Source organism: Drosophila nasuta, chromosome 3 (assembly GCF_023558535.2).
Source record: "Drosophila nasuta strain 15112-1781.00 chromosome 3, ASM2355853v1, whole genome shotgun sequence".
Lineage (NCBI taxonomy): Eukaryota > Metazoa > Arthropoda > Insecta > Diptera > Drosophilidae > Drosophila > Drosophila nasuta.
In genome coordinates, this window is record NC_083457.1 from 2,498,081 (window position 1) to 2,514,965 (window position 16,885).

Below are 16,885 nucleotides of genomic sequence, written 5' to 3' on the forward strand. Positions count from 1 at the left end.
TTGTAAAATAAATTGTAAAATTGATAAACTTGTGTGATTGACAAGAAAAATTTAATGGCCTAAAGTCATAAGAAGCATGTTGAAAGGAAAATATAAATATTATTAAAATATTTCTGAAATTTTTACTTTGTTCTAATAAAAAAATATTATAAATAATTTTGAAACATTCAGCACCTTTTGTTTACAAGAAACAAGTAGTAACTTACCAATTTCAAAAACAATATTTTCACACCTAATGTGTAAGGAAAGACTCAAAATGTTATAACATTTTACAATGATGAGTTATACTTTCTTTATTATTCAATAGCACCTAAAAATACTCTTTTGCTACACCTCAAGCTGTTATACTTATCCTTCAGTTGCGGGGCCACAATCGCTTTACAATTCTCACCTGGGCTAAGGTCAGGTCACTGGAGACTCTTGCGACCCATTGGGAAGAGCAAATGTCTTTCAACTCGTTACTGTTTAGCAGCAGCTCCAACAAGTGTTGGGCCTCAGCTCAGTCTTCAGTTAGTCAGCTCTTTTTATAGTACTCGTATTTCGTGCCTCAAGACGGAGGCATATCGCACTTTGGTAGCACTCGAGAGTTGAGCTTGGCATAAATGCCAAAACGTCATAGAAATATAAGTGTGAGTGTGAGTGTATTTGCTACCCTTCAATGTGATGCACAGACATGCCGTCATTTAGGCAGACAAACACTCCGCAAACTGACAGAGACTCAACTCAACTCAACTCAACTCAACTCGACTCGACCAGACTGAAAGTAGAGGCAACTATGCAGAGAGCTGGCGCTTAACAAAAAAAAATAAAGGTAAAGGGGGCGAGTTTTGGGCGCATTTGTATTTTGGTTTCATATATTTTACTATAGAGAAAAACAAAAAATGATTTATCACTCTATGAGTTACGTTTGCTCAGTTGACTTTGACAGGCCGCCGCCGAGGCAGCTTCCCTCTCTCTCTCTCTCTGTGTCTCTCTCCCTTTCCCTACGATTGAGTCATGCAACATAGTTGTTGTGCCGCATGGGGATTACAAAAAGAGCAACTCATGTGCATGATGAATTAAATTAGCAAAACGAACAAAAAAATATGAAAGAGTGAAATCCCACCATCCAACATCATCATCATCGGTGAAATAAAAAGACACGTTGAATTTGAGTTTTTAAAAAAAGGTTTTTCATTTTCATTTTTGCATTTGTTGTTCGCTTGCGAAACAGAAAAATATCTTTGTTGTTTGTCGTACATAGATGTATATATATATATATATATATCAATATATAAATAGTTATTCACAAGAATTATCGAGAATTATCCATAGATAGTACATCATATTATATTATAGAGTGGGGGCTTTAAATAATAACTTATATATTATACAAAATAAAAAATAAATAACAGTTTTGGGCTTTTATACTGGTACAAGTGTTATCCATCCATCTACACACATTTCTCTTTCTCTTCCACTGTATCTTTCTCACATTCTTAAACTGTATCTTGTATCTATCTATATGTCTTAGCTGGTTCTTTAGTTATCGATAGCTTAATTTGCTTGTGTTTTTGAAACTGTTTTGCTAAAAATTTAATGACGAGTAGGCGAGTTTTCTTCTTTTTTTTTGCTTTTGCTGATGATCTTTAAACATTACATACAATAAGTATTCAGATATTTGTTGTTGCTTTAAATTTGAAATAAATGCTTTCAAGTGTTTTTTTGTCGTACTTGCTATAGGCAGTTGTCAAACATTGTGTGTGTGTGTATTACATTTATATAAAGTTTATCTCATACATATATACGTAGTTATATAATATCAGTTTTATAGTATTTTTCGACATTTTTTTGGTTTTTTTACAGTCACATCATTTACGCATTTATATGTAATTATGTAATATATTAGTATTCCATATTGTGTATACGCCATGTAGTATTTTTTTCATTCTTCAACCCAACTATTATTATTAGAGTTATCATTATTATTACAATATTTTGGTAAGCGTAAGTGTTTAAAATGAGCTTTACTGCAATAGTTTTTAGTATTATTATTATTATTTTTTTTTAAATATCTCTTTGAAGTTCTTTTACTTTTACCGTTTGCTAGCTAAGTTTCTTTCTTCTTCTTTTGTGAATGTGTTTACAAGTGGTTTTCTCTTCGAATGTGATTATTGAATTAATTGTAGGAGACTACGTATTTGCAGTGGCATTCGCTTAACTCTATTTTAGGCATATCAAGTTTTCTCATATTTACAAAAGATCAAAGCAGCATCGAGCAGGATTCAAAGAGCAGAGCAATGCCAGTGTGGCCAGACTTTTTTTCGTGTACGTGTAGGCAAATAAAGGTTCATTTAAAGCAGCAAATCGATTCACTTGAAATCTTTGGAAGTGCATTAAAAATATTTCGAATTAAAATGGAATTTTAATAAGAATTAAACAAAATCCCGTATAAACTAAGTCAATCTCCGGCATTAGCTTTTCACATGCGAAGGATTGAAAATCTCAGCTGGAAAGTTTTCAGCTCATAAATCTTAAGCTTGCTTCTCTCTCTGTTTGCTGTAGTTTTGTGCTGTTTTGTTTTGGCTTGAACTGATTAAAAGCATATTAAAAAGTTATCAGAGAAATGCTCTAAACGCATTTGCAGCTAAGAAAATGAGAAAATGAAAATGAATGAGGGGGAAACGAACAACCAACCACAAGAAACAAAAGTTCCACTCGAGTGGTAACTTTAGAAAACTTTGCAGCTTGACATTGTTATAGGGCGCCCTCTAGCACTCGCTTCCTCTCTCTGTCTTTCTTTCTAGAGTTTTGTTGCTGTTTCACTCCTCACACATGCGAGTTGAGAAAGAGAGAGGGAACTGCAATTGTGTTTTGTATCTTTGAGTTGCATCTTGTGTGTGTTTAGTGTACTTGGATTTATGTTTGTTTAGTGCAACTAAACTGACTTTGCACTGACTAAACAAAATAACACTTCCTGCTGTCTCCCTCTCTTCCTCTCTCTCTCGCTTAGTTTTAGTCGCACATATTTTAGTAATTAAAATGATGCACAGGAACCAGTCCCCAAAGAAATCACTGTCAACTCTCTAGCTCTCTCCCTCTTCTCTCTCTCTCTGTCTTTATCTCTCTTACTGTCTCGCTGTGTCTCTCTCTCTCTCTCTCTCTCTCTCACTCTCTTACCCCACTCTTCCTCTGCTCTATACGAGATACGCCTGCACATGTGGACCTTGCTGCTGTCCCGACTGTGCTCCCGACTGCTGTCCCGTCTGCTGCTGAGGAGTCGCCTTGACCATTGTGCCCGCATGTTGCTGCTGCAGCTGCTGCTTCGGCTGTGGTCGCCAGGTCTGCGCTCGCTGGGCATCTAGGGGCAAGCTGCTAGGTTGCTGCTGCTGCTGTTGCTGCATCAGCATGTGCTGCTCGTTGTCCAGCGTGGAGTAGTCCGAGTCTATGCTGGAGTAGATGTGCTCCGATGGCGGTCGCATGCCGTGATGCTGATAATACTGCGCATGCAAGTGATGTGGTCCGATTGCAGCTCCTCCCGCTTCTCGCTCCCCGCGACGCTGAGGCCTGGGACTGGGCGTGGCTGTGGTGGCAGTCGAGTAGTTCTGCTCAGCAGCAGCTGCTGCGGAAGCTGCCACAGCCGCCTCCGCTGGACCGCAGTAGGCAGGCGGCGGCGCCTGGCGATAGAGCAGACCGGGACTGGCGGGCTGCTTGATGCGCTCGTGGTTGTGGTCTAGGGTATAGTTGTTGCCCCGATACGTAGGGTAATCCACGGGGAGGGCGTAGCGCAGCTTCTCCCAGAAGTGACGATCGTTGCGTCGAATGCGATGCACCGCCGAAGTCTTTAGGTAGGGCAACAACTCGATGTCGCTCTCCGCCTCAAAGGCCACCTCGGGCTCCTCGATGATGACCAGTTTCTGTGGCCTGCCCCTTAGAGCATCGTGCACCGAGCGACGCAGCTCGCAACGCGACCATTCCGTCTGCAGAAAGTTGCGTGTGAGCAGAATGACAACGCGACGCGACACGCGACTTGCCTCAAGCAGTTGATAGTGTGTGGCATCATGGGCGAGATCTCGATGCTGCAGACAGACACGCAATGCGGGGCGACCCGTCTCCAGTTCGCTGGCGATATGTTGGCAAACAAACTCCGAGTCCTTGGCCGAGTGGAGGAGCACCGCATCGTAGAGCTTCTCGGACTCCTCGCAGCGTGGACCAAAGACACGGACGCCGTAGTGCGCAAAGAGCCAGATCCTGAGGGACTCGCGGAAGACGAACACAATGATGACGACAACGAGGAGGAAAACAAGCGCCAAGGCAGCAGCAAGTAGCGGGATGTAAGACTCTGGAATTCCGTGTTGCAACATCGAACCTCCTGAGTAATAATCGGTGCAAGCGGCGCCTGTGGCGTTAAAGTCGAGCTCGCGTTTCTCGGTGGCAGCTGCGATGCTTGCCTCGTAGCCCAGAGCCGTGTTGCCACTTCCAGGGGCAGCCATGCAGTAAATGTCCTGCGCGTCCTGCACAATCAAAGCATTGTCCGCCACATACGAAGTAAGCGCCTGGAGGAACTGACAGCGACAACTCCAAGGATTGCGACCCAGCGAAATGCTCTTCAGGCGCTGACCAAAGTGCGTGGCATGCAGCTGCCAGATGGGCAGTGTGACCAGACGATTGCCGTCAAGACGCAGTAGCTCCAAGGAGACCAAAGGCGCAAGAGTTGCGTTCTCAATGTTTCCCAGCTGATTGTTGTGCAGATAGAGTTCACGCAGAGCGGACAACTGCTCGAATTCGTAGCCGTGCAACGTCTGCAGTCGATTATCGGAGAGTTGCAGCAGCTGCAATGTGGCCAGACTGGCGAAAGTGCGATTCTGTATCGATGCCACTTGGCTGCCATTAACATACAATGCTTTGAGGTTCTTCCTCCCGATGAATGCGTGATTCTTAAGCACAGGAAAATTGTTGCCATCGAGGTAAACGATGCTCGAATCCATTGGCACACGACGTGGCAGCTCCATGGTCTGCTGGTTGCCGCAATCCACGACGTTCGTGGACCAGATCTGATCGTGGTAGCAGGTGCAGTTGTGGGGACAAGTCATCTCGCAGTCGCAGGCATCAAAGTCGCAGCAGTGACACAAAGCGAAACAATGCGATTCGTAGCGACAGAGAAAGTCCTGAGAACGCAGAGTGCTCAGGGGACGCACGGCGGCGCCACGGGCATGTGGCATGACGCACTCGATGTTGGGCATGTCCATGACACGCGGATGCTGCCGTGTGGTCAGGTTGTTGATGCGCTGCAGCCAATCCATGGTGCAATCGCACTCGAAGGGATTTCCGCCGAGGTAGAATTCGGGCAGAGCTTTGGGAGCAGCAACGGGAGCGATACGCAGTTGTTGCAGTTGCAACTTGCTCAGCTGATTGGCGTAGAGATCCACGCGAGCCAGATTTGATTTGTCCACGAAAGCGTTCGGCTGCACGTTGCCAATCAGATTATTGTTGATGAACAGCAGCTCGATGGTGTTGGGAATGGACATGGGACCAATCTCCGTGATGCGGTTATGACTGGCATCGAGTGTCCTGACTCGAATCTCTTCCTGCAGCTTGTAGTAATTGCCCAGGGCTTCGATGTAGTTGCCGTGGATGTCCAGCCACTTGAGATTCGACGGAATGAAGGCATAATCGAACCAGACGAGATGATTCTCCGAGAGATTTAACCAAAGCAGCGAAACAAGCGTAGCAAACACTCCGTTGATGTCGGAGAGGAAATTGCGGTCCAGACGAATCGCTTCCAGTTCGTAGTTCTTGTCGAAGGCGCCACGCTCGATGCTCTGGATGCGGTTCTTGGCGAGGTTCAATACACTCAAACGCGGCAGATCGGCAAACATGCCAACCGTGATATTCCCAATCTGATTATCAATCAGACGCAATCCCGTGAGCTGATGCAGATTCTTAAAGCTCTGATTGTCAAAGGTGCGTATTTGATTCTCGCCCAAATCCAACGTCCGCAACATGGCCAAGTCCTGCAGAGCACGCGGCACTTCGTTCAGCTGATTGGAACTCAAATCAAGTTCCTTTAAGTCTGAACAGTTCTTAAACACCGCAGTCTCAACCACACTGATTAAATTGTTGTTCAGCGTCAGCTTAGACAGCACATACAACCCGTTGAAGAGTTTGTCGTCCAGGGTATGTAGTCGATTCTCTGCGAGATTCAAGGTGTGCAGATTGTAGAGGGGCAGAAAAGCGTTGTCCTCGATGTGGCCAATCGAATTGTTGCGCAGATTCAGGATCTGCAGAAAGTAAAGCTCCTTAAATGTCCGATAATCAATCCTGGTCAAAGCATTGTGAGCGAGATTCAGCACAATCAAACGAATGAGACCGGCAAACGTTGTGTTGTCCACATGATTCGAGGTCAACTGATTGCCGGATAAATCGACAACCAGCAACTGTTCCAGGCGATGAAACAGTCCCTTGGGCAGCTCATACAGTTCGTTGTGCTGCAGATGAATCTCACGCAGTTCCTTGCTGCCTGCAAAAAGTCCCTCGGGCAGCGTCTCCAGGTGATTGTTGCTCAGATTCACAATGCGCAGCGAAGCGAGTCCAGCCAAGGCTTCCCCGGACAATTCTGAGATGTTATTGTGCTGCAGATTTAAGTGCTGCAATCTCCGCAATCTCGAGATTCCCCAACTCTCGGTGATAGAGCGCAGCTCGTTGTGACTCGCATCGAGCAGCTGCAGCTCGCTGCCACTTCCCGTGGCAGCTGCCCCGCTGCAATTGAGATCCGCGAAACCCAATTGCTCCGCGGTCCGAATGCGATTCCTGGTCAAATTCAGCGTCTGCAGATTGCCCACCGGGCACAAGAAACCCGCAGGCAAGCCCCGCAAATTGTTATCGCTCAGATCCAGCTCCGTCAGCTGTTTAAGTCCGTTCAACGAATCCGGATAGAGTTCCAGGACTTTCGCTGCACCCCATTCTCCATTCCGCGTGCTCAGCTTGAGTGTCTTGAGCGTGCTCAGTCCTTCGAAGGCGTTGTTGGGCAACTGCAGCAACTTGCAGGACTCCACCCGTAGAGTGTCCAGAGTCTGCAGGCGGGCAAAGACCGCTGTGGGCAGCGTCGACTCGAAGAGATACAAATCGCTGCACTTGATCGTCAGCTGGCTGCTGCCATCGGCTCCTTGGAGATCGAGTCCTGGCTGCCGTTCAATCAGTCGCAGCGCACAGTGGACGATGCCGCTGCTGCCATTGTAGCTCCAGCTACACTGATTCACCGGCCCACTGTGCGCTGGTGCGGGCGAGGAGGCAGCGGGGAGTTGTGCGGCTGACGACGACGAGGCAGCGAGCAGCGAAGTATAATCGCTGGAGAGACTGACACTGCCGCTGCCGCTGCTGCTGCTGCTGCCGCCTAACATCACGCTGGCTGCGCTGCTGTCGTCGTTGGCAGCGCTGCAGCTGGCGCTGATGGCGAACAGCGCAAGGAGCAGTAATTGAAGCCTAGGCTCCATTTGTGTTTGCTTTTTGGTTGTGTTGGTGTTGTGTAGGTGTGTGTGTATGGGTGGGGGGAAGGGGATGTTGTTTTTGTTTTTCTAGGGTATCTAATGCGATGCACAATGCTGCTGTTGCTTAGTTTTGTGTACATGGAATTGACATTTTTAGTCACTGTTAGTCGTCACACACACACTTCACAAAGATACACACACGAAGTTACGCACTTTAATTGAATTGCTTTATTTTTTGGGTATTTCGCAATCTTAAACACTTGCTCTGTTTTGGCATTTCTTTAATCCAATTCAATTTTCATTTTCTGCACTTTATTTTTTTTTTCGGTTGGTATTACTTTTTTCTCTTTGCTCTTTAGCGATTTTGCGTTTATTTAATTTGAAAATTTTTGTGCGTGCTGCACACGTCCGTACCGTACGGCGCTCGCACTCGAACTGTTTTCCTACTTCGCCAATAGTCACAGTCAAAGCCGTTCGACTAACGACAATTACAATTGCCGCACACGACTCGCAACGCCAGCCATAGAGAGTGAGAGAGTGGGACAGAGAGCGTTAAAACACACACACTGCACGAAGGAGGCGCATGTGCTCGCTCGGCTCGATAAAACGATGTGTGGCTCTCTCGCTCTCCCGCTCTCTCATGACGTTTAGTTACTTTTACGGCCGCTGCATGGCCGGTTGGCGCTAGTGTGCCATGCTCAATGTGAGAGCGCAAGTTTGAGTGAGTTCTTGAGTGGTTTTTCAAATTGAATAAATTGCAAAGCGGCTCAAATCTAATTTCGACAAAGTAAACAAAGGTTGTATGTTTATAAAAAAAAAGTTGTGTTTTCCAAATGTGTTTAAATATGGGTTTAATTATAACAATCTTTTTATAATGTTGAATTTGTTTTATAAAGTTTAAATGTCTATTTAAAATTATTTACTCCGCGGGAGTTGTTCGCTGCTCATTTCTAAAATTCTAAAATTGTGCTGCCTAATCTGCCACTCTCTCTCTCGCTCGCTCGCTCTCTTTCACTCAACACATCACTCAGCACTCGGTTAAACTGTAGTTTTCTTATTGCTGCAACAGCAGCAGGAACAACTTTGAAGGCGCATCCGTCAGATACGTTTCCTATTGCAAGGCAACTTCTAATTGTTGCAGCTGCAAGGCAAAGCGGAGCAAGGGTGGCATGCAATTTTGTCAACGCTAAAAGATGTTTAACACATTGCCAGCAACTCCAATGCACACACACACACGCTCTAGATACACGTACTTCAAGATACACAGCGCACTGTCAGATACATTTGAGAATGGCGCGAGTTTCTCAAGTGGCAGCAGTCGCGTTATATTTAGAGTGTTTAGATCAACCTTTATCCTAAGTTTGTATCTGTATCTTTGCATCTGTTAATGTATCTGCATCTGCATCTCTATCCATAGATAGCTCTTGAAGTCTCCCTCAAGATTTTGTTTGTGTTTCCTCACGCTCTTTAAGGCCAAGGCCAAGTTGGCCATAACTTCAAGTATCTCGAATCATTTGCCACATTTTCGGACATTTTGAAAAATGTTTTATTTATTATTTATCATTGAAGATACTCTACACATTCTTTGAGGTATTTATCAGACGAATGTTGAGTGTAACTTTTTTGTTTGTTGCAAGTTTCGTCTAATGCATTTATTATTCATGGCAACTTTTTCATTAACTGACAGAGCGGGAAACCAGCGCCCACACATGACCGGAAGATGCTTGCGGTCTGCACACACACACACACACACACACACACACATACACTCATAGATACTTGGCAGCAATTCCTAGTCCTTGGCAGTCGTCAACAAGCGGCAACAAATCTACAAAAGCCAAGTAAATTGCCAAAGGTGCAGAGCTGCTTCAGCTTCAGTTTCTGCTTCTGCTTCGCCCGTCTTCGTCTCCTTTTTGTAACTAAGTTAGCACGCTTCCTACTCACACCCCCCTCCCTCCCTCCCTTTGCTTCTTTTTCTCTTCGTTCTCAGCTCCAACTCCAACTAGACGAAGTCCCAACAACACATTGCCATTGTTTCTCTTCCGTCTCTCTCTCTTTCTCTCTCTCACTCTCTCCTCATCTTCTTTTTTTGGCTGCTGCAAAAAGGTGTCGGAAACTTGTTCAACTTGTTTCCATTTTTCTATTCCTTGTGTTTGCATGTGTGTGTGTGTTTATGAGTGTGTGTGTGTGCCACGGCTGTAAAAATAGCAACAACAGCAACAACAAAATGCTACCTCATATTAAGTTGGCTGCTGATGATGAAGGCTTTGGGAGCAGCAATAAGTTCAGTGGCAGGACAAAACAGGACTCTATGCTAAGTGCATTGATTTGAAGCGTTCGTTTAGTATGTTTTCTATTTATAATTCTAAAAATAAAACAATAATTTAATGAGAGCTCGCCGAGAGAAAACTTAACAAACAAAAAACATGTCTTTGACATGCAATGTGAAAAGTTAAAACTTGTTTATGATATAAAAATAAAAAATAAATATATAAAAAAAAAACATATTAAAGTAATTTTCTGAGGGCATTTGTCGCGTGCTCTATTTACAATTGAAAAATATAAACTGAAGCAATTTTAAAAATAAAAAAAAATGTTATTCCTTTAGCTCTTGATTATTATTATATTTAGAGCTTGGATTGATTTTAGAAACTATTTCTGATTTACGATAATATATATAAATGTATTCATTTATTGGTTTCAGACCGAATTTGTTCATTTTGGCAAATATCTTATTAAAAAATGAAAAATAATACCAAAATCTTTCTTAGCTCTAATTAAAGTGCTAATCAAGAGCTATAAGATTCATACTTACTCAAAATAAAAAATACTTTGGTGTATGCTTTTTCAATTTAGATAGCCAGAGAATTACTCATATATAATATATGTATATATTTAAAAAAATATATTTATTTATTGGTAAAAGCAATTTAACAAAACTAACGCGACACAAACTTTAAAATTGGTTTCATTTCATAGCTTTCTTTCAATATAACATAATTAAATCCCACACAAAACGTAAAACTAATAATTAATATTAAAAACCTCTTGAAATAGACGTGCTGAGACAACTTATTTTTACTTTTATAAACATATTTATTTTTTATTGAGGATAATAAAAAGACACAACTTCTTGTTAACTTCTTGTTTGAACCAAAAGAGAGAAAAATATACTAATTCCAGTATAAGATAATATAAAAACAAGTAAGAAAACTAATGTCGTAAAATACCCTCCACCCATTGTCAATAAAAGCAAATCAGTGCGGTATTAATCTTAATAATATATTAATATCCCGCAAAAAAGACTAAAATACGCCGAAAGCCATACTGGTATAGCGATGAAGTCCTAAAACCCAATTGCAGTAGCGATTATTTGTTTTACAAAAGTTTTGTTTAAATAACCTCTACAACCAAATCCTCAGGAATCATTAATACTATAGTTATTATTTTCTGTATCAAATTTCAAAAACTGCTTACTGTAAGAGAAATTTTCCACAACATTCTAAAATTAGTTATATTGGCTTTACTAAAAATTACGTTTGAATGAGAGTAGGCAAAAAAACATTTCATTTTTGTAGCGTTTCAAAAATAACTAAAAACCAAAACTTGTTAAAGAAATACAGTTATCAGCAACATTTTGCTCTTTTTAAAAAGCTTTGTTATACGGCATGAAATGAAACAATTTTTTTTAGCTATTTAAGTGAACATTAAGTTCCCAAAATGATCCTTAAAGCAAATACGAAAATATAATACAAATTTATTTAAATTAAAGTAAAGCTTGAATATTTATTAATTTTAATATATTATATTCATTTATTATTTATTAAAAGATTTAATTTATAACCTAGCGTAAATTTACTAGCGCTGTCTGCTTTGGCCTTTGGCTTCATCAATTTAATAATATATAATTATATTTAGTATGATGAAAACGTGCAAAAATATATTTCTCACAGCAATGCAACACACATTTTTTAGTGCGAAATCATTTCTTTGTATAAAATCCTTAAATCATGACTGTTCGCAATATGAACACAACTGGCACTGAAAGGTGTTTTATAAGTTTTAAGAGAAACAGTTGTATTTAGAGAATTCTGTTAATTCATTTAGTCACTTAGTTTGATAAACTTTAATTCCATCTGCTGATAATACATAAATGCTAAAGTTCCTAGCAGAAAACGTTGTATGTAATCGATTTTTTCTGAATTTTAGTCTTTAATTAAGAAGAAAAGTGCATAAAATAAGTTTAGAAATGTAGTAAAATGAAATTTATTGATTGTAAGTAAATCATTTATATTGAATGTATTGCATATAAAATCACATTTCAGATTGTTGCATAGTTCTTTGAGGCAATATTTTGAGTGGAAATATTCATCTCATTTATTATGTTGTATGAAAATGTTCAATTGAACACTTTACAAAAATATAGTATGTTGTTATTATAAAGTTTCAAGACGTAGAGCTCAGTATATTGATATGATATTGGTTTGACTATAAAATGTTAGTGCACATGCAATAAAGATTAAATAAAAATAAACAGAAAAAGATATTAATTTTTATTGTAATTACACATTCCACATAATTGCATCATTTTTGTGTAAACGATAAGAGTGTAACTAACGAAATAATACCTCGAACATTATTTCTTATTTTTAATTGGTTAAATTAAAGTTATTTTTACTGAATTCTTGTTGCATTCTATCTAATATTTATTTAAAGTTTTTACAAAATGTTAATTAGTTTTAGTTTAAAATAACATAAAGTTGAATATTATTAGCTATTGATCTTGAAGTGATCTTAAACTACCCACAATATTTTTGTTCAAGACAAACAGATTAAGAAGATGCATAAGAATAAGATTCTGTTTAATCTGCTGTTGGAAATGAGATGCAATTTAAAAGCAACGGAAGTCTAAAAGCTTGTTTACAAGTCTTAAAAGTTTATTAGCTAATTGCCGATTCATGATCTATATTTGTATAAGGTTCAACCTCAGATGAACCAAGAGCTGTGCTCCAGTTTGTGACACTATATAAATATGTACGCATATGAATAACACAACAATTTATGGGCAAGTAGCAGCTTCATCTGCAACTAAGTATATTTATTGTAATGGCCATCGACCCCAAGATAGTCCACAAGAGTCCAACAACTGTTTGCGTGATGACTTCTTATCTTTGAGAGAAGAGAAGAGAGCAGAGGAGAGAGCAGAGGAGAGTGGAAGCCCACCATGAATTATCTGCAGTCGAAGAATGTCGGGAACAGCTCTATTTGAGGGGAATGCAGAGAGAGAGAGAGGAGACTCCGAAGAAGTCAAGGGTTATCAGCTGACGTCGACGATAGTGCGGTATTATATTTCAATTTATAGAGCAAAGAATATCAGTATTAAAATACTATATACATAGATTGTACTTATGGTTACGTAAATGTGCATTAAATTGCGCGATAAATTCCTCCGTTAATTCTCAATGGATCTCGAGGCCTTTGTTGCTCTCGCTGCTCGCTGCTCGCTGCTGATGTATGCATAAATAATTAGAGAGAGAGAGCGGACAATAAAATGCGTCGGCAATGTTTAATTACCAAAAGTGCGACAAACGTGGCGCAATATTTTCGATTACAGGCTGCAAAATGGGAACCCTAAAGCGATTGCGATTCAATGGAGCACAAGAGAGTGAGGAGAGCACAAAAGGGAAGCAGAAGTAGGAGGGGGGGAAGTCGGTTCGAGTCCATCTCGGCTCGGTTCCATTATCAAGTCTGTTGCAGGTTCCCGAAAAATGGAATTTGTCATGAGGCAAAAGCTCAAAACAAATTGCGCAAATGGCAAATGCTGTCGTTGCACCCACATGGCCATGGCCGAAACACCACCCCCTCTTATCCCTCCCCCTTCTCTTGACCATCCCCCAACGAGCGATAGCCACTGAACCACCGAGTTGATATAAAATATGCCGAGGCCAGTTTCACGGCCGGACATAGAATTTTGACCAAAAATTGAACTAAAAACAAATTTTCGGTGCCGTGCGGCAAAAGCGGCAGCTGAAATTGACAGGCGCTGGTAAAGGATCCAAATGGCAGCAGCACCAGCGAGGGGGGAAATGGAAAAGGGGGCGAGGGGCGACGGGGAATTGAACAACAGGATGCGACCAAATTGAGCAACCGCTGCACAGTGGAATAAAGTCAATGGAAGTAAGAGCAAAAAAAGAAAACTCAACTCCAGATGGAAATTGCAACCTACAGCATAGGATAAAGAATAAACACCGCTTATACACCGATCAATAATTAAGTGAAGGGAAATTATATAAGTGAAAAAAATTCGTTACCTAGTATTACTTTATTGTTGAAATTCTTAAAGTTCAAAAATAAAATAAACTTTTTTGAATTATTAAATTCTTCAATGGGAAATTCATAAGTTCTCTAAAACTATTTTATTTTTAATATCACAAAGTACATGAAACTTAAATATTTTCTATATTTTTACTAATTATGACAATCGAATTACTGAATTCGTGAATTTTTGCATAACTAAATACAATGTAAACCAAAAGTGCACATCCTATGGATACATTTTCGCTTTTAGAAAGATAAACAAGTAAGAAAGCTCGAGTGTGCTCGACTGTGACTACCTATTTTCAATAAAATTAGAACATTCCGATATTATTCTTAAGACAAACCACATTAATATAAAAGACAACACTAAAGTATATCAAAGCAATTTTCTTATATTGATGTACTATAATATTAAAAATATATCATGGATGATCAAGAATATATACACTTCATGCATTTGCTGGAGGTATAATATTATAGTACTGTAATGGATAAGATGGATAACGAAAATAAAAATGTCTGCAATGAATTTTTAAAAATGAATCAAATAAAATACGAAAATTTACATCGGTCCTCACAAAGATATATAATTTCAAAGTATTTAATACATCCCAAATAAATGGGACTTCACTTTTTTTGTATAATTATTGATTTAGAATTTAAACTGATGTATTTAATAGTTTTTCTATATTAGTTTCTGTCTGTAGAACACATTCTATTTTCAAATAACTAAAACTTCTAATTATATTTCTGATGAGTAAGGCATTAATACTTAATTTTCAACCACTGTGCGTTGCTAGTGAAGTTGAAGCTGGAACTGAAGCTGAAGCTGAAGCTGGAGCTGGAACAAGTGTGAAGATTGCTGAACTTGCGCTTGTTATTATTATTGTTGTAGCTCTTCTTCTGCATCGTGGCTTTGTTGTTGTTATTCTCGTTGCTGTTGTTGTTGTTGTTGTTGTTGTTGTTGTTGTTGTTGTTGTCGCTGTTGAGGCTGGTCCCATGATATAAATTGCACAGCTGAGCAGGCAGCATAATCGCATGCAATTATGCCGCACACAATCACAACGCCAGAAGTTTGCGAAACTCGCCAAGCAACAACTCAGCTGGAAATGCAGCAGCAACAATAACAAGAACAACAACAACAAAAACAGGAGATAGGAGCAGAAGCTGAAGTTGAAGCTGAAGCTGCGATGTGGCCAACAAGCTGGCACTAACAGGTGAGTGGGCTGTTGTGTCGAGTTAAGGCTCCATCGAGAGAAGGAAAGTGAAGAGAGAGGGGGGGAGAACAACACAACAATGCAGCGCAGCGCAGAAGAGCGTACTGCAGTTTTTGCCACTGCTTCTTCCTGGCTGCCACAGCCACAGCCACTGCCACTGTTTGTTGCACAATCTTGTGCAACTTTGTTTAGCCATGGGCCGCCGCCACAACACGGTTTTGGTTTCCTGTGGCCACATTCTGTTGATTTTTGCCTCTCGTCCTTTGCTGATTTTTAAGGCCTATTTGCAAAGGAGCCAAGGAAGCGCTGCTGTTCTCGTCAGATACTTTTCCTGCCTCCAACTTGTGGCTCAACTATAATTTCATTCCGCGTTTTTTTCCTTTCCACCCACATTCTCTTCCAATCGCTTCGCTGATGTTTTGATCTATTGACGCTTTGCTTTTCAACTCCGATTTTCTTTCCCTTTTTTTGCCTTTTTTCCGTTTCCATTCACAAGTGTTGCATATTCTACTTTCCAATTAAACTGAAAGTGCCGCGTTTTCTCTGCGTTGTGAAAGAAATTCAAATCTCCGTTTCTATATTTGTTTCCATCTCGCTTTTCCTCAATCTCCTTAGAACGCGAATTTTAAATTTAAAGAAGAAACTAAAAGCAACAATTTTTGTCAGATATACCATAACTCTGGAATTTTATTTCTATAGTGAATATTGTTTCTTAGATTTCTTAATAGTTAGGTAAACAATTTCTCCGAACTTTTAAAATTGTTATAGTTTTTACAAAACCAAAATTCAAAATTCAACTATCTTTAATTTTTTTACATTATTCAATACATTAAAATTCTTTCAGCATGTGATAATAGTAAAAAATATTAGAAATCAGCGCTTCATTTGGAAATGTTTCCTATCATATTTTCACTTAATTTGTATATTTTTGTATAAAATCAAAAACTGAAAATTCAGCAAACCAATTTTTTAACAAAACAAAATCATCAAACTTTAGGATTCAAAAATTTCAAATTTTTTCGGTAGGTTACGAAATAATTAACCGCTTTAATAGGAAACGTTTCCTATCATATTTTTACCTTTTTCCCCTTCAATACCGTAAAATATTTTCAGCTAAATTTTAGAACTAACCATAACTACCATAAAACCGTGAATCACAACTGAGTTTAAAGTGCAGTAATAAAAACTGCTAATAAATGCCCGCACTTCGTGATAATTTATCAGTTTAGTTTTAAAAAAATCTTTTATAAGAAGCTGTGATTAATCTCAGCATCTTTCTCGTATCTGCCTCTCGTTTGTTTTTTATCGCTTCTAGTTGAACGTTTTATCTCGTTGCCATTGATTAAAACTCGGTAACCAGCACTTAAGTCATTCACAGAAAACTGTGACGCCTTCCCTAGAAAGTGAACAGAGGCAGTCGAAGAAAATATGAGCGCCGCTTCTTGGAAAACATCGACAGAGTATAGAGAGCATAGCGACCGAAGTAAAAAAAAAGAAAGAAAAGAAATAATAGCAATTACACATACTCGCATATGACTTGACCAAGTTAATAAAACCAGCAGCCAGGTGAAATTGGAGGGAGAAACTGAAACAGAAGTAGAAGTTGAAACTGAAACTGAGGCGCAGTTGAACGCGTTTTATAGCACTTTAAGAGGCTCGGTAAGTGCATTAAACAAAGTTGCCTCCCTTCTCTTTGAGCGGGAGTGTGCCTTCAATTTGGACACGTGCAACTCTTGAGTTCTATTTTCCAGATAGAATTTAACAATTTTCATTTGGGACGCTTTCCTAGAACTAGGCGTTTAAACTAGTTTACGGTAAAACACCAGAACTATTCCATACTTTCGTGTCATCATACTAAACCATAAATAACTCGACTTTTGTTGT

At 40.0% G+C, this 16,885-nt stretch overlaps 1 protein-coding gene across 1 annotated transcript; it reads right to left on the bottom strand.

Moving 5' to 3' along the window:
* Positions 1–1,149: 1,149 nt before the first annotated feature.
* LOC132789845 (toll-like receptor 7) lies at positions 1,150–8,264 on the bottom strand. The gene has a single exon (XM_060798138.1). The coding sequence runs from the start codon at positions 7,470–7,472 to the stop codon at positions 3,177–3,179; it is 4,296 nt and encodes a 1,431-aa protein (XP_060654121.1). The 5' UTR covers positions 7,473–8,264; the 3' UTR covers positions 1,150–3,176.
* Between the last annotated feature and the right edge of the window lie 8,621 nt (positions 8,265–16,885).